At 38.1% G+C, this 13,518-nt stretch overlaps 1 protein-coding gene across 1 annotated transcript; it reads left to right on the top strand.

The window, feature by feature from the left end:
* The first annotated feature begins 8,431 nt into the window (after window positions 1-8,431).
* LOC114944399 (uncharacterized) lies at window positions 8,432-8,875 on the top strand. Its single transcript, XM_029320284.1, has one exon. The coding sequence runs from the start codon at window positions 8,432-8,434 to the stop codon at window positions 8,873-8,875; it is 444 nt and encodes a 147-aa protein (XP_029176117.1).
* The last annotated feature ends 4,643 nt before the right edge of the window (window positions 8,876-13,518 follow it).

The following is a 13,518-nucleotide window of genomic DNA, read 5'->3' as shown; positions in this document are numbered from 1 at the left end:
CTCTCTCTCTCTCTCCCGCGCTCTCTCTCACAATTGTCGTAGCACGCCGTCGCGACGAATTCGCCGTTATATTGTGCACGCTGCGTACACGTGATCGACTCCTGCGAATATTCGAATCCTTCTGGAGGATTCTGTGTGATAGTCATTTGCAGATGAATGCATGTCGTGTATTCTCTCTCTCTCCCTTTCTCCCTTTCTCAAGAGTGTCGTCACAGTGTTTTCGATTTCCAAAATCGGTCACGCGGTGTGCACGTGCAAGCGGCTAGCGACTCAAAGATTTGGCCAGGATTGCTAGCATTATTGTCGTCGAGCGATTGTAATCCTGCGTTAATCTTGTGAGTTAATTTTCGTTGTGAGAAGTGATCGTGAGCAAGATAATTTAAGACAATTATTGAATCGCGTTAAATCATATGTGCGCGTTTTCGATAAATTATAACGGTCGTCTACAAGGGGACAAATTTGTTATTGTACGATTCGCGATCGTGACTTTCAAATAGGACATTGTTTTTTCTTGCGACAAAAGACGTTGGTGTCGATATCGAACAAACAGTTTTCTTTTTTTGTGATTGCGAGTTTCGAAACGAATAATTGTTTTGTACGACGCTTGATACACAATCAGGCGTTCGATAAGTGATCAATTGTCAAATGTAAATTTGCTGCGCGTACAGCAAATGCTTTCGATTCTCATATCGAGTTTTTTTTTGTTCTTTCTTTGGTTTGTTTGTGTCAAGTCCAGGTGACTTTCTGACGTGTGATATAATAAATTGATCTGTTTTTGTTCATCAAACTCAAGACTCCTTTTCAATTCGGCCTCCTGCGTAAATCATCAATTTCAGCGCACACATGGGTGCGCGATCACCCTATTAAGATACAGTCCACTCAATAATTATCCTATTGTCCATCCATCACATCTCTCATGAGATTCCTATGATTTCTTTCCAATAAAAAAAAAAAAGGTGAAGGATCTGAGAGGCGGCGCGCGAGACGCGGCCCTAAAAAGGCCGAGCATGCTTCGTCGCAGCTTCGTGTCGGACCACGGTTCATGCCGCGCGTACGCAACATATAGATATAAATTAAAATCACCTGTCCGAACAGCTCTTGACAAATATAAGTAATGGTGAAGAAAATGTACATAAATCATAAAAAATTGAGGAGTTTTTTTGTTTACCTTTAGCAGTTTCTTCTCTGAATTGCTAATATTTTTCTATTATATTCAAAAGATTTTCATTTTCGATGACAGGATGAGGTGATTTTTTTTGTTGAAATTCTTCTAGATATTGTTTAATGTTCTCATGTTTAATGTCTATATCATAAACTTGTAAAAAATATTTAAAATGCAAGATTTCAAGACCTACAGCAACTAGGGGATGCAATCTTTTACATCTATTGAAATGTTTGCCTGAAATAAATGATGATACAGAACCATGTGCAATTAAACCACATTCCACCATAACATTTGTTAAGCCGCATCCATCAATAAATTTTCCAATAGCCTTGAAGTAGGCCATCATAATATTGAATGCTCCTAAATGAATAAAAACGCGATCAAATCTGCCACCCTGTGTCTGTTGTTGAACCATAGCTTTTTTAGCTATTGCTAAATCATACGAAACTTGTGCGTATTGATCATTACATTTATCAGCTACTCTCAAGGTTTGTTTTAACGTTTTAAGTATTACATCATCTGTTGTTGGTGATGCATTTAAAGGAGTTAAATATGCAATAACTTGTTTCTTGGATGTATCCTCTGTAATTTTGGCATTAAATCCAACCCTCATTGGAGTTTTAATATTTAAAGCATGTGAAAACATCCATATTAAATCAATATTGCTGGCATTATTAAAATATTCAGGTTCTACATTACGTAAATAATAATTTAGAGGTTTAAAAACATATTCTTTGGCAGGCTTTTTGTTAAACGGTTCCAGTTGTTCTCTAATAACATCGAACGTATGTCTTCTTTTTCCTAAAAGTACATATTCAGTCGCAACGTGGGTTTCCGAAATAATTTCAATACTGCTTTCTATTGTATCAATGGAACTTTCATTTTCTTCATGTATATCTTGAAAAATAATATGTCATGAAGAGTATCCTTTCCATCAATTGTCTCCACAAATCGATCGAAGTTGTTAAATGCCAATCCTGTATTGAGGCCCGGTAATTTGTGAATTTCAGCAGGACAAATTTGATCTTTCTGAATGGAAGCAAACGTTGCTTCTGTCTCAAGCTCTAATAATACGCTGTACGAACAACAATGACCATACGAATGAATAATATCTACTACAGTTTTACTGCTAGTAAGACTTTTTAGTGTCATTCCTAAAGTAATATGTTTTGACGTTTTAATTCTACCATTTGTTACGGCGTAAACTGCATCTTCTGACAGCGATTGAACCTTTCTTTTGCAGTTTATACTTTTTCTACGATGATAATTAGTACCAGAAAGCAGTATTGCATAAAAATTTTCAAGAACTTTAGGTATTTTGCACTCGCCGTCAGTTGCCGATAAATCTTGAGGCAACAATTTTTTTTCTATTTTCATGATTTCTTGCCTGAGATTAAGTGCTGCTTTTGCACAAAGATCTGTCTTGTATAAATTTGCTAAATTTAAATTTTGTATATGGACATCATACGGTGATATAACTACTTTTTGCTGTATGGTGATAAATTGTATTTTCTGACGAAAGAAGCTGTCAGCAGAAAGTTTATTCTTAACATGATTAACAGAAAATCCTTGTGGAAAATCGTCTAGGGTTTTTTCGTATTCTTCATTTAAACAATAAATAAAAAATTCTTGAATAAATTTGTAAAAATAACATGTCTTTTTTTCAACAATATTATTTTCAATAAAAGAAGACAATTGTTTATATGCATTTTCATGATATTCTCGTTTAATATGCCAGGATCTTCTTTCACCTTTATTTAAAACAAGCTTGCTTTTATTTTTGTAATCTAGTGAACAAATTGTATGGTATCCTAATGTTTTATTGTTTCGTACAATTTTATTTAATCTTTCCAGTAGTTCTATATCATCTAGTTGTGTAGCATAATCCTTAGCGGCCGACACCTTATTATATTTTTTAGTATAAGCTAAGTAATGATACTTTTTCTTTCTTTTTTTTTTAATTAATTTGCAAAATAGGCATACTACTCCGGCTTTATCTACAGTTTCATCATCTTCGTCGCCTAAATTCTTAACCTCCTCAACATCGCCACTTTCATCATCATCATCATCATTTCTATCATCATCCTTATCATCAGTTTCATCATATCCTCATGTTCGTTTCCGGGTTTATTTCCATTTAGTGTTGTCTACTTCTTTTTTAATGACTTCACTGTTAAATGTGCAAATGTAAAATATTTTAGGCGTTACAGCTAAAAGGTAATTGTAAGCAACAACATAATTTATTTCTAGTGCTTGATAATCAAGAAGATTTTTTTCTGCAATGAATTAAAAGTATGCTGAAGAAATTATAATAACAAAATAAAGTTACAAAAAAGGCGTTTTCGTATTAGTATTATTTATAAATATATAGTAATGCATATAGTATAAACATATGTAATAATTATAGAGCATATTATATATATGTAAATTTAAAAATATACGTTTGTTTGTTTCTTTATCGAATTTTCAAACGTAAATACACATACAGTATTAACAACATCGCACCAAATACTGTTTGGTGCGGTGCTGTTAATACTGTATGTGTATTTACGTTTGAAAATCTGCAGAGTCATAACGATCTTTTCATAACGATCACCGCACCGAACACTGTTTGGTGCGGTGATCGTTATGAAAAGATCATTATGACTGCAGATTTTTGAGCACAATATATGTGTATATTGTTTTAATACAATTACATTGAAATTTTAATAACAAATTTGCATATGGCTTACTGGATTGAATAAACATTTTCTGCACGTGGATGCAATGCTTCATCATGGTCATCATGTGACTAAAATTCTTCGATATTTGATTCGTTTTTTCGCAACGATGAACAGAGTGGCTCAGAATGAAAGGATGTCGTTGGTAAAGGTTCAGTGGATTTACGTCGAGATTCGTTTTTTCGCGACGATAAACAGAGTGGCTCAGAATGAAAGGATGTCGTTGGTAAAGGTTCCGTGGATTTACGTCGAGATGCTTTCGTCGATGTACTAACGGTCAATAAGTACTTAGCATTAATTGCGTTGAAATTCGAATAACATTGCGTATGATATCCAACATTTGAATCTATTGAATTCCGCAATATTGTGTCACTGTACTTAATTCCATGTTCCTTTCGAATTTTCAATGACTCGTTGCATTTTGCTAATCTTTCGAACGTAAATCGTTTAATATCCCCATCTTTGCCACAGATAAAACACGTTATGCTTGTCATTTTAAGTGCACAAGAATAAATCAAACGGTTACGTTGGTTGTTCCGTTAAGACTCTTGGGACAACCGCGATTCATATTTATTTTGCTTATATTTTTGTTTTAAACCTTAAATTGGTCGCGCGGGGTCGCAGCGACTTTAAGCGCTTTTGTTTTGATGATTTCTAGTTTGGCGCGATTATATATATGTATATACTTATGTATAACTACAGGCGCGCGTTCGACGCGCGCATTTACTAAATTATTGACAAAATAAAAAATGCTGTTCATAATTTAACATTTTCTATTTTTAAATATAAAGTAAGGTGTAATAATAATGAGGTGCAAAGTAAAATATAAGATAAAATATACATACAAGGTAGACCATTATTTTATTTAATATACGCAAATGTCTCGAAAAGGAAAAGGTTTTCCATACAATGTTTCAAACAAAAGTTGTATGGTTTTGAGGGGGAAACACATTGAGATTATCAATTTAATCGTAGATGGCGTCATTTTCGAGATTTCATTGACAAGACCATTGTTTTAAATGAAACTACCCTAATTGTTCTATGTAAATAAATTATTTGTAACATTCTGCATAAAAAGTTGTAAAGGTAATATGATCAAAAATTGCATTGTTTATGAGATATTTGATATCAAACTGACATATTTTGACATAAAATAAAAAATATTTTGTAAAATATTTATTTTTCGATAATCTTACTCTTAAACTTTTATGCACAGATTAATGAGGCGAATTAATTGATGCAAAAAAAAACACAAAAAAAAAACGCTTTTTCAAAAAAAGAGACGATTTATTTGCGCAATTATAATCGCGTATGCGGACACGGGCGCAAATAATCATGGACCGAGCCTCTCTGGAGAACCTCACAATGGAGCAGCTTCGTGAGGAAGCGGAGAGATACGCTCTCCCGACGACGGGAGGCCGTAGTCATCTAGTAGACTCGATTATGAGTCACCTCGAAAGGCATGGGCCAGTCCAGGAGTTGGCCCAGCTCACACTTCAGCCGAGTAGGGCACCGAACAAAAAGACGGCGCCGGCAAGAGCCGCAGGGCCGTCGGAAACTTCGGCGACGGCTTCGGAGTCGCAGGAGACGACGGAGATGATAAAACAGATGCTGGTGACCCTCCAGCAGCAGCAGCAGCAGTTGAACATGTTGTTCAACTTGGTCATGGAGCAGCGACGAGAGGCCGCCGCTGCCCCGGTTCAGCAGCAAGATGCGGAGTCTGTTTCTCCGCCGGGACCCTCAAGGGCCCCGAGAGTTTCTCCGACGGACGACGTAGACCGTCGGACGGCGGAGTCCTGGACGCCGACCGGTTCAATCCAGGCACTGGCCTCTCAAATCCCGGAATTCGCGGGCCAGGAAGAGGATAATGTGTACGCCTGGGTCCGACGGGTAGACAAAGTCGCCCAAGTCGACAGCGTCTCGGATGGAGCGATCCTCTTGGCAGCCTCCAGCCGCCTCACCAAATCGGCCCGTCGGTGATACCACGTCCAGGGGGATGCCGCGGTGGAGTCCTGGAGCGGCCTGCGGACAGAATTAATAAAAATTTTTTAAGAAAAATACCGTTTTTCCGCGTAACGCAGAAGATCGAGGCTCGGAAGTGGCTTCCAGCCAAGGAAACCTTCAATAACTATGCCATCGAGAAGTTGGCGATGATGCACCAAGTGGTCCCAGAAGATGCACCAACCTTCCTGAAGCGGACAAGGTGCATCTTCTGGTAAGCGGAATCACCCTGACGACACTGAAGGCGACCGCGCTGTCTCTATCGGAGGACACCGTGGACGGTTTTCTGGAGAGGATGCGGCGAATCACCCAGAGCGCCTCCGAGTGGGACCGGAAGCCGATCCAGTAGGGTCAGTCCAGCAAGGGCGGCAAGGATTTCTGTAGAAATTGTGGTAAAAAAGGACATACGCACAAGGACTATCGAGGTGAGCCTACCTGTTTTTACTGTAAAGAGAGAGGACATCGTCGGTTTGATTGCCCTATCCTAAAGAAAAAGGAGACGAAGTCGGCAACCAGGGCGCAGCCTGCAGCTGAGATCACTGCGGCCAGCGTGACGGCAGACGAGATTGCGTCCGATTTCGTGGCGGCAACCCATGATGCGCGTAATTCGACTGTCAATGATCCATTGATCTGCGTAAATAAAATTTTAGAAAATTCATGCGATTTATTAGGCCTTGTTGATACGGGTAGTCCGGTTTCATTAGTAAAAAACAGCGTTTACAAGAAATATATTGCACCGTTTTGTGTTCTAAAATCGGTGGAAACGAATTTGCGTAATCTCTCGAACATTCCGTTGAAAATACTCGGGTCGGTAAATGTACAAATAACATTGCAAAAAATTAAAGGCAAGAAGTTTTCGATCAGATTGTATGTTTTACATTCCGACGCGTTTCAAGGCGATGTTATTCTTGGTAGAGAATTTTTGTCAAAAAACATCTTACTTTAGTGTACGAACCAGCGGCACAAGGTGAACATGATCGCATAAACATGTTTTTGCACTTGCCTCTTTACATCGACGAGAACTCGAGTCTAAAACAAATATTAGAGGATCATAAAATAGACTTTGAACACGAAACAAAAATACGGTTACAAAAACTTATTTTGAAAATTCAGGAACAGGACACGTCACCTGATAAAGACGACTTCTCGGTACACGTGCACTTTTTACTAGATTTACGTGGTTATTTCCTAATAAAACAACTAGTAGTAAGGAATCGATTGAATGTTTAGAAAGTATCTTTACAATTTTTGGCAATCCTACAGAATTAGTTTCAGACAGAAAAACAACCTTTACTTCAAAAGAATTCATTGAATCAATCTCGGTCAAAGGTATCAAGCACCGCAAGGTGGCTGTCGCAGCACCATGGGCTAATAGAACAGTTGAGAGAGTAAACAGATTTTTGAAATCATCTGTGACCAAGCTAATAGATTCAACAGATGAGTGGAAAAATTTCCTAGGAAAGATGCAATACGTAATCAATAACACTTACCACGCGGTAATCAAATCTAGTCCAGCGAAATTAATGTTAGGCTTTGACCAGCGCAGCCATTCGGATCACTCTTTAGCCAGTTTCACGAAGACCCTTATCACTGTTGATGAGGACCTGGAAAAAGAAAGAAACATGAATAGGGACAATGCCTCACGGGCAACAGATCTTGTGCGAGCATCTAATAAAGAGTACAAAGATACTCAAAGTATCAAGGATCCTCCTGAATCTGGCGCTGGACAACTCGTCGGCGCCGCCCCGTCATCGACAAGATCGCCCCTGACATACTGGGGCCGGAGGAGATGGACGTCGCCTTGGCTCGGTGGATCCGGGAAGTCTAGGAAGCAAACTTCCATCTAGATCTGCGAGATCTTCGTACCGGGAAGTCGCTGGCGACCAAAAGTCCGCTCAGGAAGTTGGCTTCCGTACTTGACGACGAGGGCGTCTTGCGGGTTGGCGGGCGGCTGAAACACTCTGTCCTGGATGCCGACCAGCGACATCCGGTCATTCTGCCACCAGGATCACATCTAACTTACCTGGTGATCGATGCCGTTCACAGACGCACCCTGCATGGAGAAGTCCAGTCCACCGTGGGGAACATCAGACAGCGTTTTTGGATTTCACGCGCCTGCCAACTGGTGCGAAGCCACATTCATCGCTGCCTCCCCTGCGTGCAATGGCGAGCGGTCACTCTGCAACCGAGAATGGGGGATCTGCCGAAGACGCGGGTCACCCCAAGTCGATCCTTCTTTCACACCGGCGTGGACCTCGCTGGCCCGGTTTAACTTAGAACAACGAAGGGCCGTGGTCACAAAGCCACAAGGGCTTCCTAGTAATCTTCGTCTGTTTTAGCTCCCGCGCCGTCCATCTGGAGGTGACCAGCGATTACTCCGCCGAAGCCTTCCTAGCTGCCTTTCGCCGGTTCGTGTCGCGTCGAGGGAGATGCACGGCCCTGTACAGCGACTGCGGGACCAACTTTGTGGGTGCGGACCGGCAGCTTAGGGAGCTCTTCAGGGCGGCGAGCGGCGAAGTCCACGCCCTCGTTGGTCGCCTAGCAGATGAGGGAGTTCGGTGGATTGAAAATCGAATTGATTTTCAATCCACCGTCGGCTCCCCATTTCGGCGGCCTGTGGGAGGCGGCTGTCAAGGCCGTCAAACACCACCTGCGGCGCACCATCGGAGAGGCTAAGCTCACCTTCGAGGAGCTGTCCACGCTCCTCGTGGAGGTCGAAGCCTGTCTGAACTCAAGGCCACTCGGGGCCTTGTCGGATGATCCAGACGACCTTGACGCCCTGACGCCCGAGCACTTCCTGGTGGGAGGGCCTCTCCTCAGCATCCCGGAGCCGTCCCTCTTGGATGCCCAGACCAGCCGTCTGAGCCGGTGGCGTCTTCTGCAGCAGATGCGGGACCATCTCTGGCAGCGATGGACCCGCGAATACCTTCAGGGGCTCACACCACGATCCAAGTGGTGGACCTCCCAGGGAAACCTCTGCGAAGGCTAGCTGTGCCTAATTAAAGGGGAGAGCACCCCACCGTGCCGGTGGCCGCTCGTCCGAGTTACGCGCTTGCACCCGGGCGAGAATGGTCAAGTGCGCGTGGTGGACGTCCGCACCACCGTTGGCGAGCTGACCCGGCCAGTGGTCAAGCTAGTACCACTGCCGACGGCAGCCGCTGTGGAGGCCGGGACCCCCGCGCAACCACGTATCTCGTACAACCTCGCGCCCGGAAAGATCTGTAAATTATTGTAAAATAGTTGTTCGTCTCACTATCATCAAAATTGTACTGCATTAACTCCTCTCATACTCACCTGTCTCGCACATTTGGTCGTTCGTCGTCGCTCCACGCGCTCATCGCATGGCACATGGGGCTCCAACCTCGCCTACCAAAACTTGCGATCGCGCTCGACCCCCCGGTCCGCGGCCGCGACGATTCGCCAGTCGGTACACTACCCCTAGCAAACCCTAGGATCGTTCGTCGCGTGTACCCCGACGAAGGCGGGCGGGATGTTGCGGATTGTAGAGAGAGAGAGAGAGAGAGAGAGAGAGAGTATGTGTGTGTATGTAAATGCATCTTGGAGTGCATTCTTTGCCTTGCGACAAGCGCAGCTAACCGCGCTGAATAGCCGCTCGAATTTGGCGCGACGATTCGCGCTATGACCCCGGATGCCAATCGCGAGCGAATGCGCCCCGCTACATCGCATTACAGCGCGCGTAGCGCTTGCGATCCTCCGTCGTTTGAACGCTGTCAGGTAACCGTCCTGTGAGGAAAATAAACCGGCGACAACAAGCGAGCTTGTCCTCCGACATTCGAGAGGTTTCTATCGTTACAGGGAAAGAACACAAACACGGTGTTCCTTAATTCGGAACCCTCTCGAAGGTCGGTCAAAAAAGAGATCGCGTTGGTTCGCGCGTTCTGCTGTCTTACAAAATTAGTCAGTCAGCAAGTCGTTCGCGCGTACAGACAGAGTTACTTTCTCGGTTTCGTCGCACTTTTCGCGAGAGATCGATTTGTCGTCGAATTGCACTTCTGACAGTCGTCGCACGCTTCTAGTCGCAGTTCACTTGCATTGAAAGCACTCTTGTACATTATAAGTAGTCTGTAAATATAGTGTGTGCCGTGAACTTCTTATTCCCTTTCTTTCTTTCTTCCTTTTTTTCCTGCTGTGCCCCCCTAAGCTCCTAGCACTCGCGTCCACGCACCAACCTTTCATCACTCCGCGTAGCACCGAATATTGCACAATTATTTTTGTCATTTTTAGTTTAAAAATATAAGTTAAAAAGCCGTTTTAATTTTATTTATGTATAAGAACAATTAAGTTACAGAATTCCTTTTGTGATGTTATAAAGTTAAATGTGATATTTAATTTCTATAAAAATTGATCTAATAGTTAATTTTTCTATAAAAATTGATACGTGTAATAAATAAAAAATTAATTGCAATAATATTTTTATTTATATATATGCGCGTATGCAATTCTCAAACATACATATATTATATATAATATAATAATAATAAATATAATAATAACAAATATAATGATAATAAATAAGTAATAATGTATTCCAAAGTTATTTTGTACACATATAATTTAATATATGTATATAATAAAAGTTTTTCAAACTTTATATCTATATGTAATTTAATTAAAAACCTATAAATATAATATAAATGTATATATATATATTTCTACAGTAATATTGCAATTATATAACAGGAATTGTTGCTCATATATAACTACAATATAACATGTTATATTACATGTTACATTTATGAGTGGGAAATAATAATGTAACAGTAATGTATAAGTTACTTTCCTGTAATATAAACTATTACATCATTTTCTATTGCAGTTATATAACATTGATATAACTGTGTTTGCCGGGTAATAATTGTAATAATAAATCTTTAATAATAGCAATAACCTTTGTTTTTAATTTGGCTGTCAACGATTTTGATAATATGAAATGACGCGCGCGGAAACTCGATTCCGTTCCGATTTCAACGAGATTCATAATAACTGAAAGATGCAAATAAAATTGTGATCGGAAACTCGCCGATCGGAAACGTGATATTCCGATCGGAATCATGAAAATTACATAATAGCTGCCCAGGATTTTTTACCGAAGAGACAATCATTTCCGAAATTTTTTTGACATACGGGATGACGAATAATTTTTTTCTTATTATTTCTTTTTCTGTATTATGTGTTAGTCCATTATTTATTTGTTTTTTTTTATGCTTTTTTTGGAAATAAAATATCCCACCCTATGATTTATTTTGTTAAGTATGAGGTCCAGAGAATAACCGTTGTTTAGTAAAATATTAATAATTAATTCTATATTTTTGTTAAAAAATTGTGGATATGATAGTAAGAAGCATCTATCCACTAAATTAAAAAGTACTTCAATTTTATGGCAATGTGCATGGTTGGAATAGAATAATAGTATTCTTCCTGAAAAGGTTTCTGTTCGTGATTGAGCGCCGAAATTAAGAACTCTAGCTTTAGGCTTGTGGGGACAGCACCGATCGAGTGCTGCTGATTCGAAAAGCCCCCTCCATCGAGTATCGATACATTCCGAAGCTTGTTTTTAATTTCTCACTCTGCTTTGTGCCTCGGCGAGATATACTCGTGTTTAGAGTCCTCACTGATTGTTAGTGAAGTAAATGTCGAGTTGTATTACAATGGAGTAAAATAAGTGAAATTGATCAATTAACTGTGTAATTTCTTCTCTTATCTCTCAATGATATTTCCCAACGCGCTGCCGGATTAAAACGAAATTATTATTGGCAAACAGTTTCTTTTTGGTACCAATTCAAATATATCATATTAAACAATTTGCGTAATTAAACAATTTGCTAAAATTAATGTATTTTTTAAAATTAAAAGTTAGCAGTGCTAAGTAATTTTTTATTTAAAATTTTTCGATTCCCGATTCAGCGACTTTTGGATCTATATTTTTCTCTCGCATTTATTTCCTTAGGGAGAAAGAGGGGATGCATGGAATTAAATTTCATGTCTAGAGATTATCCTATTTTAAGTCTTGACCGTGACCAAGTAAAATTTGGTGCCTTGTGCACAGGTATTTAATTCTAACAAACAAATTTTTAGTTTTATTGGGATAACGCACTGTCATCCGCGATTTGGCTCCTATTGCCTGTTTATACACTTTAGATTTATATTTAATATTACAGAGCCTTGTTAAACTTTTACAATTTTTTATTAAAAAAATTTTTTTTTATTTTTTTAAAATTTATATATATATTTTTGTTTCTTTTAAAAAATTTAATTTCCAAATTCTTATTTTTTTTATTTTTGAGTTTATTTTTAATTAGGGCAAATTTTTAATATTATTATTTTTGTAGAATATATAATTTATAAAATTAAAACTACTATTTTATATAACGTCTTTGATTAATTAAATAAAATGAAAATATTTTAAAAAGTTTTTAGTTTTATAAATTTTTATTTTTACTTAGCTCAATTTTTTTGATATCATTACTTTTTTGTAGGATTTTGGAGATATATAGTTTTTAACGCAAATTTAGCATCTTTTTTTATCTTTTTTTAAAGGTAATTTTTTTAGAGATATCACTCTTTTTTGTACTATTTCTTTATTAAGTGTCATTAAATAAATAAATAAAGAACCCACCACTACCCATATTTTATTAAAAAAGGACGGTCTTCTTATTCACCAAATTGCCAATAACATTATGATATTTTTTTATATTAAAAGATTGATGAAAATATATTAATTATTAATCACAAGTTAAATATTATGTACTATTATGTAGTATTATATTATGTAGTATGTACTTTTAATTCAATAACATATATATATATATATATATATATATTTATATTTTTTGTAAAAAAAGTAGATAAACATCTTTGGCACCTTTAGACCATTGCCTTTTTTTAACTTGAGCATCATTAGTTTCGACCATTTCATTGGTTAAATGAGATCTTAAGACGATCTCAATTATAACATCTAATATAAATAATACAATATAAACAATATCAATCTTATATTATCTTAAGATTTTATTGAACCAATAAAATGGTCGCATATCAACATTTTATTTATCAGTTGAAAGAGATATTAAAACAATCTTAAATATAAGATTAAACTATAAATACAATACACTATATAATAAAAAATTAAAATAAATAATTTTAAAATAAAATAAAATAAACTTTTGAGATAAACACAAATAAAATAAACTTTTGAGATAAACACGAATAAACAAATGCGGAACCCTCTCTACCTCCCGTATAGATTAATAGACGAGAAAAATTTATACATTATATTATACATTATACATTATTATATATTTTGTATATATTTTTTATTTTTTATTTTGACTTCTTTAGTTCCTTGGCCCTCCAGATTCGTGGCTCTTAATAACGGTAAAAACATTTAATATATAATAGTACAGAAATGTAATTAAATTAATAATAATAGGGACATTTACCTTATACACCCTGTATATATATATATTTTAACAGTCATTTTTATCTATGCTGCATCGATGTATCGAAGCATCAATCCTCATCAAGAAACACGTCAAAAAAATAAGAAACGCTGAATCAACGCATCCGCAGCAATCGTGGATAAGGTTAGTAATACAATTATATTTATTTATT

Source organism: Nylanderia fulva, unplaced genomic scaffold, assembly GCF_048542155.1.
Source record: "Nylanderia fulva isolate GAGA-0341 unplaced genomic scaffold, ASM4854215v1 Scaffold114, whole genome shotgun sequence".
Taxonomy (NCBI): Eukaryota; Metazoa; Arthropoda; class Insecta; order Hymenoptera; family Formicidae; genus Nylanderia; species Nylanderia fulva.
The sequence above is the reverse complement of the archived record's forward strand: the minus strand, read 5'-3'. Positions and strand labels throughout refer to the sequence as shown.